Source organism: Mandrillus leucophaeus, unplaced genomic scaffold (assembly GCF_000951045.1).
Source record: "Mandrillus leucophaeus isolate KB7577 unplaced genomic scaffold, Mleu.le_1.0 Scaffold1605, whole genome shotgun sequence".
Lineage (NCBI taxonomy): Eukaryota > Metazoa > Chordata > Mammalia > Primates > Cercopithecidae > Mandrillus > Mandrillus leucophaeus.
Genome location: NW_012101594.1, coordinates 74,098 through 101,887, shown reverse-complemented (window position 1 = coordinate 101,887; position 27,790 = coordinate 74,098). Strand labels below are relative to the sequence as shown.

The following is a 27,790-nucleotide window of genomic DNA, read 5'->3' as shown; positions in this document are numbered from 1 at the left end:
TGCCCAAGCTAGAGTACAGTGCTACGATCACAGCTCACTGCAGCCCAGGCTCCTGGGCTCAAGTGATCCTCCCACCTTTGCCTCTCGAGTAGCTGGGACTACAGGTGCACACCACTATGACCAGCTAATTTTTTAATTTCTTTCTAGAGACAAGGTCTCACTATCTTGCTCAGGTTGGTCTCGTACTACTGGGCTCAAGCAATCTTCCAGCCCCCTCAAAGTGCTAGGATTACAGGTATGAGCTACCATACCCAGCCTAAAAATTAATTTTATATATCATAATTTTGTAATACATTATCCTTAATTTTTAACTAAAAAGAAACAAAAATAACACTATGACAGAAACTTCAAAGATAACTCTAAGAAAATAAAAGTCTCCCTGAGTCATGTTCCCATAGTTTCACTGACCAACTGTTGTGTTCAGAGGTTACCATTATTAACTCTTTGGTCAGAATCCTTCCAGAAAATCTGTGTCTATATAAGCATGCATGCGTGCACACAGAGATTATATATTCACACGGTATTCCACCTCCCCTGTATGTTTCGGTCTTTATACAAATGAGATTATAGTGCTCTGTAAGTTGTTTTTTTTTTTTTTTTCAAGTAACAATGAATTTGAACATCCTTCCATATCAGTACATAGAAATCTACCTAATTTTTTCTTAATGGCTACACCATATTCCAGATACACTAAAAACATTATCATACAGTATGCTATATATAATAAGTGATTATTGTTTCCCACAAGGTAAATTCAACAGTCATGATACACAAAACAATTAAATTACTAAAATCTACAACACTATGCTTTGGTTCTTTCTTCTTGCTCTGTCACCCAGGCTGGTGTGCAGTGGCACGATCTCAGCTCACTGCAACCTCCGCCTCCTGGATTCGAGCAATTCTCCTGCCTTAGCCTCCCGAGTAGCTGGGACTACAGGTGAGCGCCACCAGGCCCAGTTAATTTTTTGTATTTTCAGTAGAGACGGGGTTTCACTGTGTTAGCCAGGATGGTCTTCCTGTCCTGACCTCGTGATCCTCCCACCTTGGCCTCTCAAAGTGCTAGGATTACAGGCATGAGCCACTGCACCTAGCCGTTCTGGTTCTTTTTAAGGGGAAAACAGAAAGCACTTTACATACTTCTTACTAAGTCCTGTTTTATGATTTAACTGACCTCAGGTTATGGTTTACTGCTAACATTTTAGAGAGCTTGTAAAGACTGCCAGAGTCCAGGAGACTACTTTCTCCTGGCTTTATCTCACTATAAGAGCAATCTGAAATTTTATAAACATTCTAGCTAGAATTTAATAAATATTCATTATTTAATTTGACCAATAACTCAAAACTAAAAAAAGTTCCAAAGACTTTAGTCAACAGAACATATTAAACTATGTTAATAGTTTCTAATCTATGTTAAACTGTTTAAAAAAACTATTTTTAAAAAATAAAAATAATAGGCCAGGAGTGCTGGCTCGTATCCGCAGTCCCATGCTTTGGGAAGTGAGGTGAGAGGATTACTTGAGGCCTGAAGTTTGAAACCAGCCTGCCTGACACAGCAAGACCCTCTCTGTACGGGGGAAAAAAAAAAAAATCTGCCAGGCCGGTGGCATGCACCTTTGTAGTCCTAGCTACTTGGAAGGCTGAGGCAGGAAGATCACATGAGCCTAGGAGTTTAAGGCTGAAGTGAGCTAAGATCACACCATTGCACTCTAGCCTGGGCCACAGAGCAAGACTCTGTCTCTTCAAAAACATTAATTAAAATAAGAAAATAAACAATATAAACTATTTATAACATAAACTTTCAAACGTATACAAGGGTAGAGAAACTAGAATAAAAACCCCCGCCTCCTAATGTACTCAACTTCAACAATTATTTTCTTGGTCAATCTTATTTCTTTTAGACCCTCACTCACTTACTACCATCCCCTAGCACCATACACACACAGGAGCATATACATATTTTTAAGCAAACCCCAGACATCACATGATTTTATCCATAAATATCTAGCTATTAAATGATTCCTATCAATGGCTTGAATCCTGAGTCTAGGTATAAAGCACAGGCTACATTTTTGCTTCAACATATCACATGGCTCTCAGTTGCTTGTCACAATTGGGAAAGGATGGGTTCTGCTGGCATTTAGTGGGTAGAGGCCAGGGATACTGCTAAATAACCTACAATGCACACAACAACCCCTCCAACAAAGAATTATCTGGCCCCAGTTGTCAATAAAGTCCCTGCTGAGAAGCCCTGTTCTAGATCAATATTAACCAAACCATGATCCACATATACCTTGGGTATATATATATATTCATAAAGGTGATCTGGGGATTCAACATGCTTAAAGGTTATAGTAACATCTACTTCATTACCTTTTTTAAAAACAAACTAAATAATATCTCCCCCCTTTAAAAACAGAATATTTGATATCTAAGAATGTATTAACAACAAACATGTAGGAAGGGCTACTGTAGATCATATCACTTCCTCAGATTCACTCACTTTCTCAAAATGTTCATCTAAACATTCTGCTTGCCACAGTGATGTTTTCAACTGTTATACAGTTTTCCTTTTGAAAAAATATTCAGTCTATATTATTTAAATTTTATCCTTAATGGACTACTGGGATAAAGAGCAACAGGAATGCCTATGTTGAAACAGAAGTTAGTAAGGACTACATACATAAATTGTAATTCTGGAAAGTTGACACAGGATTCTCTTCACCATATTCATAAGATGCACTCATCAGACTAACAATCTTATACTTTACATCAAAACTGCACAGATATTTGGAAAGCATGAGTTAAAAAGTAACAAAATCCACTAATGATTATATCTACTTTGGCTTATCATTTAGTAGGAATAAAGACTTCACTCTTCCAAAGAATACTATCACAGAGAAATTCTTTCAAATAACAACTGAATCTTTCTCTAATATGTGAGGAAAAGGACAACATTTTTCATTTTTAAAATCTAAACAGGTGAAATTTTAAATTGTAAAATGTTAAGAATTCAAAATATTACCATGGCATCAATTCACTTTTAAGTCTTCATTTTAATATATATCTGATGGCCAAATCAAACATGAGATGTATCATTTTTACTTATTTTTCAGTAAAAAGTTTTATTAAAAATAGAAACAATTTGGTAACATCCACAACTGCCAAGTGTGTGAGAAAACAGACATGTTTACATATTATGAGTGTAAAGATAACCGTCCAACTTTTATAGAAGATAATTTTATTGGAACAATAGCTATCAAAGTTTAAATGTCTCCCCTCCCCGACTAAAATCCCAGAGTTCAACTAGCAAGGAGTTTAATTTAGGGAGTGAAGCATCAAATGATAATCCCTTCATGTAAAAATTATCCTTGAAATCATTTCAACTTCAGTATACACAAGCTGAAGTGCCTCAGGGCAGCCCACAGCAGTATCTCTAACAGCATTTCATAGTAAAATTTTTTTAAATTTTACATGGCATATACTTTTCGGGTAGCATGACTAGTTTTGATGCACTAGCTTCTCTCCTGTTCTGAAATTTCTCTTGGTCAAACACATGCAGATAGATAAATGGTAAAATAATGAAATGTATTGACAGTTTGACACTTCATCTTTGTAAGAATTCACACTACTGATAAACTCACAAAAGTTTACCCAGTATATATAAATATTTTTACAGCATGGTTCAAAATAGTGAAACTAAGGAAACAACCTAAATTCCCATAAACTTAAAAAATCAACCTAATAAAAAATATAGTCATTCAGGCCGGGCGCAGTGACTCACGACTGTAATCCCAGCACTGTGGGGGGCTGAGGCAGGTGGATCACCTGAGGTTAGGAGTTCAAGACCAGGCTGGCCAATATGGCAAAACTCTGTCTCTACTAAAAATATAAAAATTAGCCAAGTGTGGTGGTGGGCGCCTGTTATCCCAGCTACTTGGGAGGCTGAGGCAGGAGAATCACTTGAACCCTGAAGGAGGAGGCTGCAGTGAGCCGAGATCTCGCCACTGCACTCCAGCCTAGGAGACAGAGCAAGATTCTGCCTCAACAAAAAAAAAAGCAATATATATATACACACACACATACACACACACACATGCGCGCGCACACACACACACACACACACACACAGAGAGAGAAAGAGCCATTTAGTATAACGAAGCTATTAAGAATGAGATATTATAAATGTATTAAATATACAGAAGTGGAAAAACTTAATACATATTTTAAGTGAAAAAGCAATATGAAAAATCAGCCTTGTAATATGATTTCATTATAATAAAATTTTCTGTTAAGGATAAATAAGAAACCCTTAATAATGATCTACTTAAGACAGAAGGACTGGGGGTATTTGAAGGAGAAAAGGGAACTCGCATTTATTCATTTTTTACTTTGTATAGTACTTTACTAAGAGTAACAACAATTATAAAAATAGCCGAACAAGGATAACAACAATAGAAAAACTAATAAAACAATAGGCATAAATCAGCACTGTCACAGATAAACTAAGATATACTGTTACCCTATTTATGAGACCTTATTATCTTCAGTTTATACATGAGAAAATTGAGCCTTGGAAAGGTTTAACTCTCAGCCCAGTGCAGTGGCTCCACCTGTAATCCCAGCACTTTGGGAGGCCGAGGCAGGCAGATCACTCGAGCCCAGGAGTTTGAGACTAGCCTGAGCAACACAATGAGACCCCGTTTCTACAGAAAATACAAGAATTAGCTGAGTGTGGTGACATGTGCCTGTAGTCCCAGCTACTCCCAGGCTAAGGTGGGAGGATCCCTTGAGCCCAGGAGGCAGAGGTTGCAGTGAGCCAAGATCGCAACACTGCACTCCGGCCTGGACAACAGAGCAAGACTCTGCCTCAATAAATAAATAAAAATATTTTTAAAAGATTTTTTAAAAAGGTTTAACTCTCAAGACAGTGTTTCTGTAAACTATACTGCATCTCTTCATGAAATGAGTAATGACATCTCTTAACGAGCGAAGTCAGTACTCACTGAATAAATGTGAAGAAAGAAGTAAAATTTACAGAACAGATTGAGAGCAGTAGTGTTTCTGTAAACTATTCTGCATCTCTTCATGAAATGAGTAAGGACATCTCTTAACGAGCGAAGTTAGTACTCACTGAATAAATGTGAAGAAAGAAGTAAAATTTACAGAACAGATTGAGAGCAGTAGTTAATTCATTAATTTAGGAGGTTGTTGATAAACTAGCAAAGTCTGTAAATGATGAACTTGTACAGTTATTGGTGATAAACTAGCAAAGTTTGTAAATGGTAAATCTGTGAAATTACTGGACAATTATTATATTATTATACCTTTCTGCCCAGGTATAGAAAGAGAGGAGGCTTCCTAGCACCTTTGAGTAACCCATATCTCATTAATTATATATTTGACATATGGCTTGAAACAGAATTAGGTAAATAAGTTGGACATAAACCTCTGAAAAAATTGTTTTAAAGCATCAACAATACACAAACTAAAAAAAAAGGAATTTTGCTTCTCATTTGTAATTTATTAAGCATCACTGGTAGGTCTTGTTTTCCAAAGATGGATAAGTCATGGTCAGAAGGGTTTTTATAAATTTTTTTTTAAAAAAGATATGCTTATTCAAGCATAGAAATACAATTTATATTTTAAAGTGAATTCTTCCTTAAAAGTTTCAATGCAGAATTTCTGCCTGAAAGATAACAGTTTTCTCAAATAGTTTGAGGAGAGTACCTTTCAAATATGGAATCAGTCTTGCATCCCAACAATAAATCACACTTGGGCATGGTATATAATTTTTTTAACACACTGCTAAATTGTATTTGCTAATATTTTGTTAAAGATATTTGCATCTAAATGCATGAGGAATATTTATCTTAAACTTTCTTTGAATGGTCCTTGTCAGGTTTTTCTATCAGCATAACACTGACCTCCAAAAGGGGTCTTATACTCTAAGGTCCTGAGGTCCCTAGCTGGTCTACCTTATACTCTCCACCTTTTGGGTTCTTCTAATGTTTGTTTTATATATAATGTCCAGAATCTTTAGCTGTACTTCACAGAGAACAGGGAGAAATGAGTCTATTCCATCTTGTCTCAGAAACAGAATATATTAATACTTGTTAATTCAATAAAATATTTGATTTTAAATTATACTGTTTTATTTTCGATTTTGCCACTTCCGGCTGTAATGAAAGCTAACCCAGTCATTTGTCCTTTTCACAATTCTTCCCCAAAACATCTAGCTTCATTTAAAAAAAAAGTACAAACTTTAATTCAATTTTAAAAGTTCTAACTCTGAAACAGTAAACTGACTACAGCTGTTATTTCTGCTAAACAGAACACAATTATTTACTATTTTGTAATAACAGGATTTGTTGCTCTAGCAGCTGGGAATGCTGTCACACCTTCAGGGTTTGCATCAGCTGAAGAAAGCCTACCAGTCCAAGGCCATGTCCTTCAGGGGTAGTCCATGTCCACTGACTAGTAGAGGTAGGTGTATAAAGGTTTAGGCACTTTGATCCAATGTAGGACACTTCTCAAGAGCCATTTCTGCTACAGAGCTCCCAGTGGAATCAACTGAGGTTGATGGGACAACTTTACAAATCCTATTTCCCTCCCTTCCCTTCTACAGGTGTTGATCTCAAAAGAAATCCCTAACAAATATTTGCACAACAAACTCAATCTTGGTATTTACTCCTTGAGAAATTCAACCAGTGACAGTAAGGCAATTCAGTCTTAGGGAAATTATAAGTAAAAACTAAGGTGTTGAATATAATGGATGCTAGCACATATCCCAGTGATACATGCGACATTAAATCTCCCAGATACTTTGTCAAACAGGATATTACTATACAATAATTACCTCTGGGGGGATGTAGATAAAAAGGAAAAATTATACACTATTAATAGGAATGTAAATCAGTATAATCTTTGTGGAAAATAGTACGTCGATTTCTCAGAACTACCATTTCATCCTGCAATACCACTACTGGGTATCTACCCAAAGGAAAAAAAATCATTATATCAAAAAGATACCTGTAGTCATATGTTTATCACAGCACTATTCCCAATACCAAAGTCATAGAATCAATCTTGCTGTCCATTAACACAGGACTGAATAAAGCAAATGTGGTATGTGTATACACATATGTATATATGTATATATGTATGTGTATGCATGTATATACATATATAAAATCTTATCTTCTGCAGCAACATGAATGGAACGGGAGATCATTATCCTAAGTGAAAAAACTCAGAAAGCCCAATACCACATGTTCTCACTTATAAGTGGAAGCTAAACCATGAGTACACATGGACATACAGAGTGGAATAATACATTGCAGACTATAAAAGGTGGGAGGGTGGGAAGGGGGTGAGGGTTGAAAAGTTGCCTATTGGGTCCAATGTTCACTATTTGGGTGATGGGTTCACTAGATGGGTACTTCACCACAATGCAATATATGCATGTAAGTAATCTGCACCTTATCTCCTAAATATATAAAAACAAACAAAAAGTGTTTAATGAAGAAATAGTATTTTAAAATAATGACCTCTGGGAGGTAGAGAAAGGATGGACTTGGGTGGTAAAAGAACGCTTTGGCTTTATCTGTAATATGCTATTATTTGTTTTACAAAGAATATATTTGTGCTTCACTTCTAAGGGTTTTTGTTTGTTTTCTTTTTTTTTTAGTTTAAAAAAAAAACTAAAACCAAAAACTTGGCCAAAATGTTATTAATTCTGGGTAACAGAACAAAAGTGATTATTAGTTTCTTCTTTGTGTTTTCAAATTTCTCCAAAGAAATAAATAATGAAGTATTTACTTTCACTGCCACCACATCTGTCATCATGGGAACCCTTTCTGCTTTTCCCTATACGTTTGTTCATCTTCGGGTTGCTACAAGTACTGACAGATAAAAATTTCTAAGGGCGAATTTCCCATTATTTTCTTACTAATCTTACCAACTTCCAGGGCTATTATTCAGCCTGCTCATCAGTATCACTTTTTATCAGTTAAAATACTGACAGAATTCTACACTAGTTAAGTTCTGCTTCCCTGAAGCCCCAGAATGCCTACCCCATTCAACCCTTCCCCATGATACAGCACAGCAGAGGACCCCCAAGAACTCCACCCCAGATCTATGTGTGCCATCAGTTCTGACAGGCCATACTAGCTGCTGGATATTTTTAACATCACTCCAATCCATCCTTCCCTCAAACCTACATAAAAATGCAGGCAGTTCTTGCACTACTAGATTTTACTACAACTCCTGTAATATAAAACAAAATATGAAGTGACTGCATAATCAGCATTAAACAGAATTTCCAGAGGGTATGTTCAAAACTCCTGCTGACTTTTGCTTGTAGCAGAATACAGATAAATACAGAATAATATAAACAAGTTATGTCACGTTAGAAATCATCCACTACAAAATGTCTTTCTATAAAAGAAAGTAGTTTGCAGACATCCTTTAAATATAACTGCATAAGCCCCACATTACAAGGATTTCCATTTAGTATTCTAATATTAAATTAGCATATGGATTGTAACCTTTATCATAATTACATCACAATTGTGTTGAATTTATCTTTTATGCCTTAAAGAATGTCACCATAGACAAAATGTTACCAAGTAATATTTAATGAGCTCTATGTAATTTTATAGTTCCTGAAAAATATTTCTAAAATATTTATATATTCCAATACATAAGACTCTTACCTCAGCTCTTTTCAGCATTTCCCATTTATTCAATATTTTCATGGCAAATACTTTATCCGCATTTTTAAGTTTTACTACGGCAACCTAGAAAAGATATAGGAAATATAAATTTTAAAAGAATGACAAATAATTTTTTTCAGTCATCCATTTTCCTTTTTCCTCTCTGTAAAAAAAAAAAAATACCAATTATCAATTATGTCAATGCAGTTCAAATTCTAAGATCCTAAATTAAATAATGTTGTCAGATGAAAAAGTTAGTGAACATGTGCCAAACTAACAACTGTATTTGTGAATACTGTATTAGTTGGTATTTGGGAACACTGTATTAGTTGGTAATTATACATTATATCCCCCTTTCCAAGTTTTCTGCCCTGGAATTTAAACTCAATATCTACTATCACTAAGAAACTGAACAAAATGTTCAACAGGAAAGAACTAGAGGTTATTAAATAATGCATGCAAAATTCCAACACCATGTTACAAGGAAGGCCAGCTGCCAAAACAAATATGTTCTGAGAGGATCAAACAATATGAAATAAACTGAAAACGATCCTATTTTTCATATCACATACTCTTACATACTATACCATAACCCCCAACCACATACTATACAATAATCCCCAAACCACATACACACATATACATACGCATAGAGAGCAATTAAAACTGACAATTTCACAAAAACTAAACTTTACACATTCCTTCCAAAAACAAAAAAAAGGAACATTTGTAGGGAGACCCCCTGAAACTATCGCTATGGAATAAAAGATGAAATGCTCCTGATTATTGTAAATACAAAATTGCATGCAGGATTGTGTAAAGACAATGCCAGGTTGGACTGCCAGAATGAGCCAAGAGCGCATGATGTGCTTCCCCCTGCAGAGAGCCTATGAATGGACGTGCAGTCAGGGAGGTTTCACATCACCAAGATTCCTGTCCCAGAAAAGCAGATGTTCATAGCTCTGGGAATAGAATGAGACCCTTGTGGAGAGCCTATAAACGGATGCATGCGGGGGTGCCTGTCCATATGGATAAGACAGGGCTATAAACACCCTCATCTTGCCATGGCTCTTCTAGACCTCTTTAGGGTTAAGGCATACTCCTTTCTGAGAATTTCTGGTCTAACCGGTTGTCTAGCTTCACGTCCTGTTTCTATGGATTGTTGGTAACCAGCTTTTGCTACAACTGTTATTACTGATTAATATCTTGCTAATCATAGGTTATGGAAAGACTGTGTTTCTGTTTTAAGGCTCTGTTAGAAATTACTGATGCACACACTATATTGTAAATTCCTATCTTCGTATACTGTGCTTCTGCATACAGATGTTATGTTAAAGAATTACTTCACCCCCATGTGACCATCTCACCTCATAATCAAATGACCCTAAATCCCTCACTAACCTACTCCTGCCTTGACTAAACTTAATAATAAATGCTGGTATATCCAGTGCGTTGGTGGCATCCCGGGACCAGAAGGCAGTGACGCCCCTGGACCCAGCTTTCACTATCTTGTGTGTGTCTCTTATTTCTCGACCTGCCGATCTGCCTGGGAACAAAGAGAGAGCCCCGTTGCATTGTGGGTTGCTGGCCAGATCCCTCAATAAACATTTATTTCTGTATTTTACATTTCAATTGTGAATCAAAAACTATCAAATACAATAAATAAAATCCCTTTCTCACTCTCAACAAATTGATTACGTTTCTATTTCTATCTCTCTGCTTCAGTTTAACCAGATAATCTATAAGGGCACTTCCACCCCACTGGATTTGCCATAGGCCAGAGGCTAGCCTACAAAAGAGGAAAACAAAGGTTGAAGGAGGATGCTTCCAGTTACTGGGGGTGGGTGGGGAGGAAGAGAAATGCTACCCTAATATGCAGAAAGGGAGGTCAAACTATATACAGCAGATCTTCAAACTGCTGTTCAATGGGATATTTCCAAAAATAGAGTATAGGTTTAAATTCAAGTGCAAAAAAAAAAAAAAATAGCAAATGTGCATATCAAGGTTATTTAATAAATTTATATTTGGATCAGACTGCAATAAAAATAACATGACCATATAATTACAGTAAGTGTATGAATACTAAATATTTCTTGGTAATTGTTATAAGTGGTTATAATGACTGATTATAGTTCTTCATCAATTAAAATGGTGAGAAAGAAAAGGAAGTATCTCAATTTCAAACACAATCACTTTAGTCTTCAGTCATATCTGGAGAAATGATGGGTCAATTAAATTGTTCTCTCAATGGAATCATACTTAAAAAGGGCTTTAATAAAGAATAAGGAAAAACCTGAAACATTGTTTCACTAAGATCTCTGAAAGGGTGAACACACCACCTGAGCTACTGCTTAGACTCAAAAATCAAACCCTGCACAATTGGGAGTGCACATGGACAGACGGACAGGAGCACTGAGCTATACAAGATTAAATTTAGGGTGGGGAAAACACACAGAACGCTAACACTTACACCCTCTTATTCTGATTGAGGGAAGAATAGCTGAAAGACTCCAAAACTTAGGTATCTTCCCCTCCTAAGGTCACAATGTGAGAAAAGTACTAGCAGTACTCTACAATTCACCAGTTTTCTACAAATATGTACCTGATGATAACTACTAACAAAAAGTAGTGGTAGTAGTAATACCCACCCAATACTACTAGCATAAATCTAATAGAAGGAGGAGTGTGTTCTAAATGCCAGGCACTATGGTGAGAGTTTTACACAGGTAAATCCCTTATCTGCAATTCTAAAAGACAAAAGGTTTTCATAACTCATTTGGCAGCATATAGTGACATCAGGCTATTAATATTCTTGCTTTTTAATCTCACTTAGTATAAAAACAAACATGCTTCATTGAAGAAATGTGAATGTATCTGTTTATGAAGTGCTGCTCTAAACCCTAATGGGAATGTTACATAAAATAGAGTATACTAACTAAATTATCTTTCTAAAATCCAAAAATATTGGAACCAAAACAACTTCTGGAATATACAACTGTGCAGTAGGAATAATGATGATGCCTAATATTTATTGAACACTCAAACACTTAGCTAGCATTTATTGTGGCTGTTTTGGGGAGTGGTGATAGCATGGATTCTGAAGTCAGACTACTTGGGTTTGAATCCTAGTTTTGTCATTAGCTGTACAACTCTCGGCAAAAAACTTAACTTTTCAATACTTCAGTGTCCTCGTCATGATAACAGGGTTAATAACAATACTTATTATCATTGTGGTAAAGATTTTAAAAATTAATACAAGTATAATCGTTGTACTTGGGACTGCTGACCACTAATTATTAAGGTATTGTGGTGTAACTGATCAGGGCCAAGATGAGACCCATTCTATACACCCGTGCAGTCATCAGGGCTGCCATGCTGCTGCACAGTGAAAAATATTTTCAAGTTTTTCAAGGGTCTGGCACTTAGTAAGCATTCAATAAGTGTTAGCTATGATTATGTGCCAGGCATTACACTAAGCATGTTATAGCCCAATCTCTTCACTGCCAGCTCTACCTCTAATATGTGGCAAAGAATACAACTCTCAATTTCTTCAGTTTCTTTAACTACCAAAATAAAAAACCTTTCATCTCTTTAATGTCTTATTTTCTATAATTTTAGACTTATGAAAAATATATTTACATAGAAATATGGATAGAAATACCCTCAACTGAATATATCTACATACCAATAAAAACTAAGCCACAATATTCACCAGTATGGTTTTCAATAGTAAAATATTGAAATGAACTTAAATATTCTAAATGGTCAATTTGACTAAATGTGGTATCTCACAGTATGACAGAAAATTACTCATACACTTTAAAAAATTACTGAGGAATGTTAATAGGGAAAAGTTCACAGTACAAACAAATAAGTTTATTAAAGTGTGTACACTGACTTTTTTCTCTCTATATATATACACACACACATAAAATATGTACCATAAATTTCTATGCTTTATGTATATTAACAGAAGAATCAAAAGATCAGGTATTTCTAGGTGATGCAATTTCTACTTGCTTTTCTACATTTTCTATATAAAACACATAAAATCTGAAGCATGGAATGAGATAGTATGGGATACCACATCACATCCTGGTCATGAAATGACCGCTAATTGTCGAGGTATTGTGGTGTAACTGATCAGGGCTAAAATGAAGCTACATTTTAGCTTGTGTGTGGTCATCAGGAATGCCATGCTGCTGCAGGGTGGAAAACATTTTCAAAGCTATCTTATAACAGTTTCATGAGCTACCTAAAATATTTTCTGGAATAAGGTGAGTGTGGTGAAATAAATGTCAGTTCAGGAAATATTCTTGAATTATCGAATTGGTAAATGATGAGAAAAGATATGAAGTTTACAAAGTAATAAAATATAATCAAACTGATCTTGCTTTTCTCCTTTAACACTGCAAGTCATATTCATATTCATTTCAGTAGCTAAAAATCAAGAAGAGGAGGATTTTCTTAGAACTCTAACCTCAGGTCCTGTATTTTCAAGAACCATAGCTAACATATAAGAGTGTAGTATGTTAAAATGTCCTTTCTTGTTTAGCTTGATCAAAATTAAAAGTACATTTAGTATGAACTGCAAGACTACAGTTTAACACAGAACAGACATATTTTTAAAAACATTAGCAATGTCTTGAAAGACTTCATAGTAAAAACATGATGTTAGAAAACCTGTAATAATAATAATTCAAGAATTATTTCTGTAAACACTACAGAAGCTAGTGTTTTTTAGTCATTTGAAGCTACAAACTAGTTACAAATTGCAGTTACAGAATTTTATGTTCATTCTTAAGTTACAGGTTGTAGAAAACAGAAACAGTTGCCATGGACTTCTATAAATCTAGTCTTCCTGCATATAGCAAGAATTCATTCACCATACCTCCTCTGGTCCAACCCATTCCAAGCTACCATTATATCTTGCCTGAGACCGGGCGCCATGGCTCATGTCTGTAATCCCAGCACTATGGGAGGCCAAGGTGGGTGGATCACCTGAGGTCAGGAGTTTGAGACCAGTCTGGCCAGCATAGTGAAACCCCATCTCTATTAAAAATACAAAAATTGGCCGGGTGTGGTGGTGGGCGCCTGCAGTCCCAGCTACTAGGGAAGCTGAGGCAGGAGAACTGCTTGAACCCAGGACACGGAGGTTGCGGTGAGCTGAGATCGTGCCACTGCACTTCAGCCCGGGCGGAAGTGAGTGAGACTGCCTCAAAAAACAAACAAACAAAAGAAAATCTTGCCTGGATTGTCCTACCTGGCCTCTCTACTTCTGTCCTCTCATCCCACAATCTATCCTCAACAATGAAGCTACAGCTGATCCTCTTGAAATGTAGCTCAGATCATGACACTCCTCTGCTCCACAGCTTCCAATGGTTTCCCATCTCTCTCCAAGTAAAAGTCAAAATCCTTACTATGCCTTCTGGGGCCAACATGTTCTGGCCCTCCACCTTCCCTGACTTCATGCTACTCTCCCCCTGGTTCACTCTGCTCCAGCTATAATGATCACCTTGCTCAATCCCAACTAGCCTTTGTACTTGTTGATCCCTAGGCCTGGAATATTCTAGCCCCACAAAGCCACACAGCTTTCTCTCTCACTCCTTCAATGAAATGTCATTTTACCCCTTGACACTTTCTAACCCATTTCTTTGCTTCCCTTTCCCATTAGTTATCATTATAACTATGTATTCTATTTATATATTTTGTTCATTGTTTGCTTCATTCACTACAATATAAGCTAACGAGGGCAGGGATTTTTTTTTTTTCCTATTTGTTCACTAGTACACACCTAGTAATTGGGAATCTATAGGTACTCAGTAAACATTAGCTAAATTAATGATGAATGACTGGGAACCTGTGGGTGTATATCCATGCAAAGTTTACGGCATCAATATTCTCAGCTGCAAGTATACAACTAAACTGACACTAAAACTCAAAAATAAGGTATTATGACAAAAGAGATACAACTGTGTATTTTGTGATTAAACATCTATCAGCTTATCCCAGCTCATTCCGTTCTCTTAAGAGGCATCAAAGTCCTGACTTCACAAGTTGGCCTTTATTATCTTTTGTCTGTTGCTGCTCACTACTTACTTTTTCACCTTTTAATTTCCCCCACATATCATCTACTATCATTTATGATTAATAATAATAAAATAACAAAAAATAACTCTTATTTATAGAAAGCTTATGCTGTGCCTAGCACTGGGCTAAGCATATTACATATATTACCCCCCATTTAATCCTTATACCAATCTAAAGCAGATTCTATAATCCCCACTTAAATTAGTAAACTAATGTTTGGAGAAGTTAATTAACTTACTCATAGTGACAAAATGAGTAAGTAATAGAACCAGAATATGTATCTGGCTATCTGATAAGAGAGCTAGAATACTTTACTACTCTAAGTACTGAATAGTTCTATAGGTACTGAGGAGTTCTTCCGATTCATCATACCTGTAATTCTGATACCTATTGACACGTTAATGGTCATCATTACAAAACGTGTAGAAATCACTGTATTTTTCTGAGTGACCAATTTGTGTTCAAAATATTTATTAAAAATGGGGGAGGAAACTAATTATGTTTAATAAGCAAACTAAAAACACTACAAAGAGTTTATTAAACCAGCTAGAGATATCCTTTCTATAGAGACACAATTTATATATTCAGTAGTAACAGTCAAAATACTTTAAAATTGGGACAGCATGGGCATCAACCAATCAGAACAAACACTGGCTATAAAATACAGTATGCCCACACCAGTTTGCCCCTACAGACTGAAGACTAGCACCATCAAAGGTGAATCATGCAATATAGCTTCTTACTCCCCCATGAACGCCAGGACAGCCAGAGTAAAAGATTTTTTAAAGAAGAATGAATGGCTAAAGGTAATTCTCCCTTCAGACCCTAGAACTGGATTATGCAGACACGTAAGGGCCTAGTTATAGTAATTAGAGGAAGCAAGCTAATTAAAAGCTTTTGACACCTGAAGCAGGGGTAGCAGGCCAAAGCAGCAAGCTTTCACAACAAGCTCTGAAGCCCAGAAGCCTTGAAGCTGCCGGAGCAAGGCTGGAGCAGGCAGAAGCGGTGAGCCACCAGGAAACTGTTGACAGGCAACACCCAGGGCGTAAGTTAAAGGTTTTCCTGAAAGCAAAAAGGAAAACCCAGCGTTAAGTTAAGCAGTAACTAACACAATTGAGTTGTAGAGAGAAGGTTCATAACTCACTGAGCTGCTGAATTTCAATTGTATCTTACTGTTTCCCACGATTTATGCATTTCTTACAAGAGTTATATAAATGATGCATTTATTTTCATGGTTTCTTTTTTTTTAAGAAAGAGCATAACTGACAGAAATGCTCCTATCAAATATTCATGCAGAGGTAAGCCTATCCACTGGGCCTATATATCTATTGAAAAATTCCTGGTAGAAGACAAAACGTCTTGAAGGAAATGATTATCTCTCTAGGGTCTCTTCATTTCTAAACCTACCAGTTCATAAACACTACAGGGTATGTAAGCCCAGCAGAGATATTTTCATCAGGAATGAATAAGCAGTAAAGCTCATAATCCAGCCAATACTATTTTTCTATACAAAATTAATTGTTTTGAAATAACAGTTAATTACCAGCAAACTGTTGCTTTTATTTCACATATTTTAATCAATACACACATAGAGCAAGAACATACCAAAAAAAAAAAAAAATTTAAGAAGACACCTCACACTAAATTCCAAATATTATCAGTCATGCGTCAAGTGCTCTGACTTGATCCTGGAGGTTTAAATGGCACAGACCTATGACCAGGCAGGACTTGATTGACTGCTGGACTGCTATCTGCTGCCACCAACTCCCTAGCCCTGTACCCCATTCTTTAATTCTTCCAAGCATCAGGACAGTAGAGCAAATCTGGCTGTCCTTAACTAACTGCCTTACATATCCTAATGAGCAACTACAAGTAATTTTTCAATTCCCTGTCTTTTTTTTTCAGTCTCTTTAATGAAAAAAAGTCATGTTTTATATTTATATATATGTACATAAATATATATGGATATATAAAAAGATATATATGTAAGGAATATATATATTACACATATACAAATATATACATTCTTTAAGTCTTTTTATTGTTGCTTTTCATTTCCATAGCTCAATCTCAGCTGAGCCCTCAAATCTACCTGCAGTCCTGACATTAATTCTGTCACTCTCAACAGAACTTTACCAGTCTTCTAAAATGTCCTGTACCACCCTGCCACCACAAACTATCCCAATCCTGTCCTATCTACTCTTCACCAGCGATTAATGACCTGGTTGCCTACTTTATAGATAACAGACCTTTTACATTCCCTCATGCCAACTCTAAATGTTTTTGTGCTTCCATACCTCTTTTCCTTTTGAACCCTACTACTTTTCAGGTGTAACTGTATCATTTGAGATCTTGATCCCAGACCCTCTCCTTCCTTCCTTCCTTCCCTTCCAAATGTCCTTATTCCATTAAAAATTTCTCTCCTGCTTTCAATCCCCCTTTCTCCTGTATATCAATCGAAAAACTTTTCCAAGACCATTCCCCATCCAAGAACAAAAATATAAACAAAAACGTCACTCCCATTTTACCTTTTCCTCAAGGAACTGATACCACATCCCTTTCCACAACACATTTCTCCAAAAAGCACATTTTGAAAGAGTAGTACATGCTTGCTTTTTCCACTTGCTCATCGTTTGTTTGCTTCTCAACCTCTTTCAAACAGCTATTTCAAACTAATTTCAATTTCACTCTACTAGACAGAAATTATTCTTTCAAAGTTCAATAACAACTTTCTAATTTTCAAATAAATTGTTCTCAATTCTCACCTGCTTTACCCTTTCTTCATTACTGGACGCTGCTGACAATTAATACACTTCTCTAATTTTTCTTTTGCTGTAACCTGTTAAATATTTTTCCCCAAGGATCTCTACTTCACCTTTTTTACACCTCCTCTCCTTCCTGACCCATATTATCTATTCCAAAGCCTCAGTTAATACCAATATGCTGGCAACTCCTAAATCCCTATCTCTTACTATCTATGCCTTTATTTCTAGTTGCCTACTGGTCATCTCTCTAGCATGTTCAGCAAATGTTAAATTTAAGAAGTCAAAAATCTGTATACCCAACTCACTCAAGTGCAAATCTCATTATCTATAAATTACATACCTTTAACTTATCATTAACATTCAAAGTTGACTTTTTTGAATCTGTTTCTCTCACCCACCCTCCTTTCCCACTACCACTGACCTAATTCAAGGGCTCATTATTTCAACTGAAAAATGATAATAGGCTCTTTTTTTAAAAACACATTACTATATGCTATACATTATGCTAACTGCTGAGAACACAAAGCTGAATAAAAAGTTTGGTGGGCTCAGAAAACAATACTCCAAAATGAAGGACTCAGCAGCATTAGACACAGAAGTTTTTCTTTGACCTTCTCCTGCTCTGTCTCTCAGTCCCATTCTCCCCCAACGTAAGCCATAGAAACTAGAATCCCTCTTCTCTAGGTCTTAGAAACTAGAACTTCCCTTTCCTCAAAGCCAGCCATAAAACCTAAAAATATTACTCTAGTTTTCCCTCAGCCTTTCGGTATAAAAACTGGCTACAAAGAAATTATTGCCAGGCAATGTGGCTCATGCTTATAATCTCAGCACTTTGAGAGGCTGAAGAGGGAAGATTACTTGAGCCCAGGAGTTCGAGACCAGCCAGGGCAACACAGGAAGACCCTATCTCTACAACAACAACAAAAAAAATAAAATAAAATTAATTAGCCAGGGATAGTGGTGCATGCCTGTGATCTCAGCTACTTGGTAGGCTGAGATGGGAGCGTGGTCAAGACTGCAGTGAGCTGTGATTGCACCACTGCACTCCAGCCTGGGTGACAGAATGAGACCCTGTCTTAAGAAAAATGGCTGGGCACGGTGGCTCATGCCTGTAATCCCAGCACTTTGGTAGGCTGAAGAGGGCAGATCACCTGAAGTTAAGAGTTCAAGACCAGCCTGGCCAACCTGATGAAACCGTCTCTACTAAAACTACAAAAAAATTGGGCAAGCACCTGTAGTGCCAGCTACTCGGGAGGCTGAGGCATGAGAATGGCTTGAACCCAGGAGGCTGAGGTTGCAGTGAGCCAAGATCACACCACTGTACTCCAGCCTGGGGGACACAGCAAGACTGTCTGAAACAAAGAAATAACAACCAAAAAAAACTATCAGATTTTACCTGTTTCATTGTAGGTCATCAGACCCCCATTCCAGAGAGGGTCCTGCCCCATACCTGGAAGGAAGGAATGCTGCACAGAGAGGCCAAGAAGACTTTAGATAGACAGGCCTTGCTGGGTTTCCCCACTCAGTCTGTTAGCATGAGATCATACCCTTTTTCTTCTCCAATCACATCTGTACACAGCTGTCTATACTTTATTGAACCTAAGCATAAAAATGGGCAATTTCCCCTGTATTTTGGGGTCTTCCTCATAGAGGTGCCCATGGATACATGTTAAATAAATTTGCATACCTTTTCTCCTATTAATCTGCCTTTTGTAAGTTAAGTTTTCAGCAAACTTTCAGAGAGCCAAAGGTTGGATCAATAATAAGGGTTGGACTCTTGGCCCCCAAAAGTTCTTGCCTCCAAAATTCTCACAGTCCAGTGTGGGAAAACACACCTAAACAGTAGTACACAGACAGTACCATAACAGTACTACAGGGAAAGGAGGAGTAAAAATCAGTGTCCTATAAAAAGTAAAGAAGACACATCCTTGACCCCAAAGTGGGAGTAGAGGAGGAAAGTGTATAGTATGTGAATATGTATGTTAAAAGTTTTTTAAATGAAGTGGCTGACAACTGAGTCTTACATAGTGAACTCCAGAAAAATGGGACTGAAATGGATGTGACTGAGGACAGGGGATAGTTTGGGAAGTAGGGACAGCATAAGCAAGGCACAGAGGCAGGAAATATGTGTGGGGGAGAAGATACGCAGGAAATTAAGCAGTTTTCTTTCCTAGGAACATAAAGAACACAATAGGGAGTAGCAAGAAATGGTATTGAAGGGTCCAAAGAGTAGAGAAGCTTGTATGTCATGTTAACAAACTAGAACCTTAAAAATACAGGTAACAAGGGAACCACTCTGTGTAGATAGTTTTAGCTAGATCACTATAGCAGCTCTGTGAAGAATGGTTTTAAGGCAGGGAAAGACATTGGAAAGTTATAGCAGTAATTGAGATGAGAGGATCTAACTAAGAAAAAGAGGAAGAAACTGAAGAAATACTGAGGATATTAAATAAAAGTTGGTGACTGGCGAGATATGGAGACTAGAGAGTGAGAAATCCAGCACCTCCCTTTGTCCCCTTCTCTATCCAGTCCTTCCTCAGCACTATCACTATTACCTTTCTAGAAGAGTTCTAATTACACCACTACAGAGGGTCTCCAACTTACAATGGTTCAACGTAAGATTTTTCAATGTTTCGACTTTACAGATGGTGCAAAAACAACATGTATTCAATAGAAAGCCATATGAGACTCTTCAGGATGCTGGTCAGTTACAGTGAGCCACAGCTCTCACTCACTCAAGAGAGCAAACAACCGATACTCTACACTGTACAAATGTTCTGAGCACATTTAAGGTAGGATAGGCTATGGTAGGTAGGTTATGGTTAGGTATATCAAATGCATCTTCAAGACTTATTTTTAACTTACAGTGGGTTCACTGGGACATAACCCTTTCAAAAGACAGGTGGCATCTGTACTCTGCTTTTTTGTATTTTTGTTCTTATTTAATTTATGAAATTTTTGTATTCGGCTTATTAATAGTTTACAGTACTCCGATTCCTGCAGAATAAAGGTCCTTAGCATGCCATACCAAGCCATTCACTGCTTTGCCCAAATGATGTTTCTTTTTTTTTTTTTTTGAGACGAATTTTTGCTCTTGTTGCCCAGACTGGAGTGCAACGGTGCAGTCTCAGCTCACTGCAACCTCTGCCTCTCAGGTTCAAGCAATTCTCCTGCCTCAGCCTCCCAAGTAGCTGGGATTACAGGTGCATGCCACCACGCCTGGCTAATTTTGTATTTTTAGTAGAGATGGGATTTCATCATGTTGGCTAGGCTGGTCTCGAACTCCTGACTTCACGTGATCCACCCACTTCAGCCTCCCAAAGTCCTGGGATTAGAGGTATGAGCCACCGCACCCAGCTGTGACCTTTCAAGCCTCATCTTTCACCACCACCAACAAAAACCTTATATTCCAGTTAGAAGACTGCTCACTGCTCTCTGAATAAATAGAAATGCACTTAAAAGAAAAAAAAATAACTATTTTGATCCTAATATGTTATAGAAAATTTATAAAATTAAAGTGTAAAGAAAAACAGCCACAGATAATATTATTTTGGATTAGAAAACTAATCTGAAATCATACAACCTTTTCTATGTCTTTTCAACCAGCAAGTCCTTGTCCAGAAATTTATTCTTAGAAAATAATTTGAAGTGCAGTGAAAGCATTAGGTACAAAAACATTTTATAAGTCATTTATAATGTGGCAAAAAATAGAGCACATTCTTTCACTCATGCTGCAAATACATATTGAGTACCTACTTATACACTGGACACTGTTGTAGTACTGGGAAACTGCAATGAGCTAACAGAGGGAAAAAAATCTTTATATTCATGGAGCTCACGTTCTAGCTTAACAATAAGGAAATGGTTAAGTAAATTATCAAATATCCACATAATGGACTTTTATGGAGCCATAAGAAATCAGATTTACAAAGAAATGTTTCAATACATGGGAAAAAGACAAAATATTTGGTAAGAAAAGTTCATTATATTAATGTTTATAAAACTACATCAATTTTGTTACCTGTGAATAGAAATAAAATTGGAAAAATATCCCTCAATTTACAGAAGTGGGTATCAACCCTGTGTACCTCTCTCCCTCTTGCTGATTAAACGGCGACCCTACTCAAGGGCATGTAAATTACTGGATTATAGTAGATGATTAGTAAGTATTATTTTCATTAGTCAAAAGAGGGAAGCATGAAAGAAAAAAAGAACTCCATTTTCCTATGTTTTTAGCCCTTGATTAAAAAAAAAAAAAATTACATTTAAAAGCACTGTTCTAAGTAGGGAATAAAATAAATAAGAGAAATTCACTCCCTGACCTCACAGAGATTACACTTTATAGGTGAACACGAACATTAAACACATAAATAAGGAATTTAATAGTTTTAAGTATAAATACTAGGAAGAAGTTGTATAGGTGTTCTCATCTCCCCATTAGAAAAATAAAAGTATTTTATATCTTTATTCCCATTTTCATAAACTCATTCATCTCCTGACTTTATTCTTGTATTCAGTTCCTTCACTGACTTCTTTCTGCCACAATTCTTTCACTGATTTCCAAATATGGGATGATTTTAAAGAAGCAATAGGTAATGACAAATACATTTAGTGAAGCAGGGAATACCTCTGATTTCCTTGAAAACACAATGACTAGTAATATTGGCCTTAAATATAATGCATTAGTTATTTCAAAGTATCTGAAGGAACTGTATCAAAGGAGATGAGTGCTTGGGCAAAGCACGCTGCTCTACTTCCCTTTTCTGTAAAATGTATCCTGCTATCTTTTTCTTCCTAGAGTTCAAGTTATGAGTATGTGGAAACACCCTGCCTCACAAGCAAGAGAGGCTCCACCCTCTCTCTTGATTCAAGAGGCAAATGTTGAAAAACAAAAATGAGTAATTCCCTTGCACTTCACTTCTGTCCTTGTAATAAACTCAAATGGATTAGGACTCAAGATTTGTCCTCTAGCAATTGGCCTGGATGTCCATATTTCAATATTGTTCTCTGTTCCACTACCCAATTGGTTTGTAAGGCTGGCTGGAAACCTCAAGTCAGCTAGCTGGATACATATACTTGGAGTCTACTCTGAGATTCCAAGTCAGAACTCCACTTTGCATTTAGGAGTTTGGCTCCAAGTTTAAGTCTTGATCCCTTTTAACAGAAAATCTGATCATTTTGAACCTGATCTAGCTCTAGTATACTAGTTAAAACCCAGAAGCAAAGAGAAGAGGTTTGAACCTCACCTCCTTGCGCAGCTCAAACAGTATTATATCACAGCCCATAGATGGAAAGTATCAAAACTTCCAGGATCTATGGTACAAGGAATGAAGACTTTCATCAATGACATGTAGAGGCAGAAACAGGGAGGATATGGAGTTCTCAAAGGATGGAAACACTGAAGTAGTATAAAGAACCTCAGCTGCGAAGACCAGCCAAGAAATATTCAATTACTGAAGAATAACAGCCAGGATAATTGACTTTTGTTGATGTTTTCTTTTTAAGTTAGTATTTAAATAGTCTAAATAGAGTCTGTTTTGAGATGGCAAACTAGGGACCCTCATTTACTTCCCTCCCACCTTCAAGTTCATGAGATGACAGACAATATAAGCTGTCGAAAATAAACCATAACACTGGAAAGTAATAAGAGTAACATCAGCTGATTAGATATTTTAAAGAATTCCTGAAATCTAAGGATGAACAGAATAGGGTTAGATGGACAGAAAAGAAAATGGAGAACTACACTGCAGAATAAAATTAATGCACAGGTAAGAGCAATTACATAGAGAGCTAAAGCTAAAAATCAAAACTCAAGGAGTCAAGAAAGCTAATAGGGAAATTGTCAATGTACAGACTCCAAATTTTATTATTTTTGGTAGAAGATTCAATTGTATAACTAAAAAAGTAAAAAATAAACAGGAAACTACTAGCAACAAGGTAATTTGTTAAGGTAGCTGGTAACAAAAGGTAATTAGTATTAATAAAGTAGGATATATATAAATAAATACCTTTCATATTTTTCAAGAAAAAGAAAAAAACATAGTAGAAAATATCCCATCAACAGCTACCAAAAAAATCTAGTAAGGAACGTAAGAAATAAGTAAAAAGTTTACAAAACTGGCCATCTCTCTTCTCTGAACTTACAAATCCTATTGTAATCTAAAGAGAACTGGACTTCAATTCTCGTTTAATCTGTAAATTTCAAATTATCCCAAAGAAAATAACACTTTTTTAAGTAGACAAGTTGAGATTAATATTCATATGAAAAAACAAAACTTTCCATTTCTGGCAGTATGGAAGATTAGATACATTGAATTACCTTCCTATATATCATAAATGTGAGAAACTGTTAACCATTTAAACATATTTCTGAGTGAGATGAAAGAAACTGGCACAGCATCAAAATTAAGTGCATCTAAGAATACTAACAGATAAGCAGGCATCATAGCTGGTTTTCACGCTGATGGTTTCTGCCAAACTTTGGAGACTTTTTTTTTTTTTTTTTTTACTTTAAGTTCTAGGGTACATGTGCACAAGGTAATTTTCCCTTTGGTGACCATAAAACTGGTAAAGACAGGAAATAAAAGTTAGATAACATAGAAGGTGGAAATCTAACAGGGAACCATATACAAAAACTGTGTCCTAAAACTAAGTGGATTTACAATAGTTACAGGATACAAGGTCCATATTAAAAAAATAATAATCAACTGCATGTCTATACACTAGTAAATGATAAATGTTCCATGCGTACTAAACAGGAAACAAGTAGTCATCAGTGATTCAGTATAATGTTCCATGTCAATTATGTTGAGGTTGTTCATATCCTTTATCCCTCATTCTTGTCTACTTGTTCTATTGGCTAATAGGAACAGAAAACCAAATACCGCATGTTCTCACTTATAAGTGGGAGCTGAACAATGAGAACACATGGACGCAGGGAGGGGAACAATACACACTGAGGCCTACAGGGTGGGGAGGTGAGGGCAGGCCAGGGGAAGAGAGCATCAGGATAAACAGCTAATGCATGTGGAGCTTAATCACCTATGTAATGGGTTGACAGGTGCAGCAAACCATCATAGCACATGTTTACCTATGTAACAAACCTGCAGATATTTCATATAAATGGAATCATACAATATGTAGCTTTTTGTTTGGACTTCTTTCACTCAACATGTTTTCAAGGCTCATTCATATTGTAGCATATATCAGTACTACTTCATTCCTGTGTGGCTAGATAATATTCCACCATATGGATATACCACATTTTGTTTATGCATTCATCAGTTGACAGACATTTGAATTGTTTCCACTTTCTAGCTATTATGATTAAGGGTGCTATGAAGATTCATATACAAGTTTTTGTGTGTACCTACATTTTCAATTCTCTTGCATTTGTACACATCTAGGAGTAGAATTGCTGGATCATATGGTAATTCTATGTTTAACATTTTGAAGAATGCTATTTTACATTCTACCAGCAATGCCTAAGCTTTCCAATTTCCCTACATCTTCATCAATACTTGTTACTGTCTTGCCTATTACAGCCATCTCAGTGGGTGAGAAGGAGTATCTCATTGTAGTTTTCACTTGCGTTTCTCTAATGACCAGTGATGTTGAGCATCTTTTCATGTACATATTGTCCATATGTATAACTTCTTTGAAGAAACAGCTATCCAAATCACTCATCAATTTTTAAATTAGGTTGTGCTTTTATTGCTGAGTTGTAAAGAGTTATTTTAATATAGACACTGGACCCTCATCAGATACATGATTTGCAAATATTTTCTCCCTCCCTGTGAGCTGTCTTTTTACTTCCCTGATGGTGTTTTTTGGAGGCACTAAAGTTTTAAATTCTGATGAAATCTTATTTTTTGTTTTTTTCTTTGATGCCTGAGATTTCGTGTCATATTTAAGAACCATTGCCTAAGCCAAGGTCACAAAAATTCACACCTATGTTTCCTTCTAAGGGTTTCATAGTTTTACCTGTTACATTTATGTCTATGATCTGTATTGAGTTAATTTTTGTATGTGGTATGAAGTAGAGTCCAACTTCATTCTTTCACATGTGGATATCCAGTTGTCTCGCACTGTTGGAAAAAAACTGTTTTACCTCCTTGGTTTCAGCACCCTTGGCAAAAACCAACAGTCGTTAAATGTAAAAATTTATTTATGGACTTTCAATTCTTTTCTCTTGATTTATATATGAGCCTTACCCCAGTAACACTCAACCTTGATCACCACTGCTTTGTAGTAAGTTTTGAAATCAGGAAGTGTGAGTCCTCCAACTTTGCTCTTTTTCAAAATTATTTTGGCTATTCTGGATCTCTCAACTTTCCACATAAATTTTAAGATCACCTTGTCCACTTCTACCAGAAAGGTACCTTGAATTTTTACAGGGATTGCACTGAATCTGTAGATCAATTTGGGTAACACTGCCATCTTAAAAATATTAAGTCTTCCAATTCATGAATATGCAATGTCTTTTTGCTTGCCTAGGTCTTCTTTACTCTCTTTCAGCAATATCTTATGGTTTTTGCCTTCATTTAAAGATACTGCCGCTAGGCATAAAGTCTTGGATTGATGGCTTTTCTTCTTTCAGCAGTTTTAAAATGCCATTTTTCCATTATCTTCGACTTCTATCATTTCTGTTGAGAAGTGAACTGTCTCACTGCTTTCTGGAAGTTACATGTCCTTTTTCCGCGAGGTATTATTAAAATTTTCTATCTTTGGTTTTCAGAAGTTTTACTGATATGTGCCTGGGTGTAATTTTCATATTTATCCTGTCATGGAGTCTTAAGAATTGATTTGATTACAACTGAGTTTCTGTCTTATAATGGCAGACTCATTTCCATTTGTCTTTACACCTAAAGGTGATAGACCTTCAAGTATCAAAACTGAATACCTAGGATACTTAACAGAGCCTATTCTTTAGTGAAACCTGAACTCCAAGTTATGTTTTTCCTGCCTATGAGATTTCTAGCTGTTCTGCTATGGCCTAGGTAATGGCAACTGCCTAAAAGAGAAAGGTAGGGCTGAATGTTGGGAGTTTACCTCTCAACAGCTTGTATCTGCAACTCTTTGCCCCTTGTGTCTTACTGATTTCATAGCTCTTATACCTTCAAACAGATAAATTTATACTTTAGTCAAGATTTTCTAGTTGTTTTCAGCAGAACAGCTGGTGTAATATAAGCAAAAGTGTCATAATCAGAATCAGAAGCTCCACGTAAATTATTTAGTGGTTCAAATTTCTCAAAATATTCCACTGGATTTTGATTGACATTTCATAGAATCTATAGATTAGGGAGAACTCACACCGTTACAAATATGTTGTACCATCTTTGAATATGGTGTATCTGGTTTTCAAGTCTTTTGAATAATACTGTAACAGAGTTTAAAATTTACTCCATGTAGATCTTATGCATTGCTAGGTTAATTCCTAGATCCTAGAGACATGATTGATTTTGTTATTGTGAATGACATCTTGTATCATCATCTCTTCTAATTATTTTGAATACAGAGGAATTCTACTGATTTTTGTAAAATGATCCTTTAATTGGAAATACTCAATTATCTTATTAATAGATATTTTTATCTATTGCTTCTATGTGTTTTTATGTGTAGATGGTCTATTAATACTTAAAGATTTATCTCTTCCTGTCCAATCCTGCTAACTGATTTCTATTTCTAGTTTTGTGTTTTTTTTTTTTTTTTGAGACGGAGTCTTGCTCTGTCACCAGGCTGGAGCGCAGTGGCACGGTCTCGACTCACGGCAATCTCCAACACCCGAGTTCAAGCAATTCTCCTGCCTCAGCCTCCAGAGTAGCTGGAACTACTGGCACGCACCACCAAGCCCAGCTAATATTTTTTTTTTGTTATACTTTAAGTTCTAGGGTACATGTGCACAATGTGCAGGTTTGTTACATATGTATACATGTGCCATGTTGGTGTGCTGTACCTGTTAACTTGTCACTTACATTAGGCATATCTCCTAATGCTATCCCTCCTCCCTCCCCCCACCCCACAACAGGCCCTGGTGTGTGATGTTCCCCACCCTGTTTCCAAGTGTTCTCGTTGTTCAATTCCCACCTATGAGTGAGAACATGCAGTGTTTGGTTTTCTGTCCTGGGATAGTTTGCTCAGAATGATGGTTTCCAGCTTCATCCATGTCTCTACAAAGGACATGAACTCATCCTTTTTTATGGCTGCATAGTATTCCATGGT

At 36.4% G+C, this 27,790-nt stretch overlaps 1 protein-coding gene across 1 annotated transcript in view; it reads right to left on the bottom strand.

The window, feature by feature from the left end:
* CDC42BPA (CDC42 binding protein kinase alpha (DMPK-like)) overlaps positions 1-27,790 on the bottom strand; it is a 267,348-nt gene that overhangs the window by 210,082 nt on the left and 29,476 nt on the right. The window contains exon 2 of the mRNA XM_011975980.1: positions 8,715-8,798. Coding sequence (XP_011831370.1) covers positions 8,715-8,798 — 84 coding nt within the window. The remainder of the gene's footprint in view (positions 1-8,714; positions 8,799-27,790) is intronic.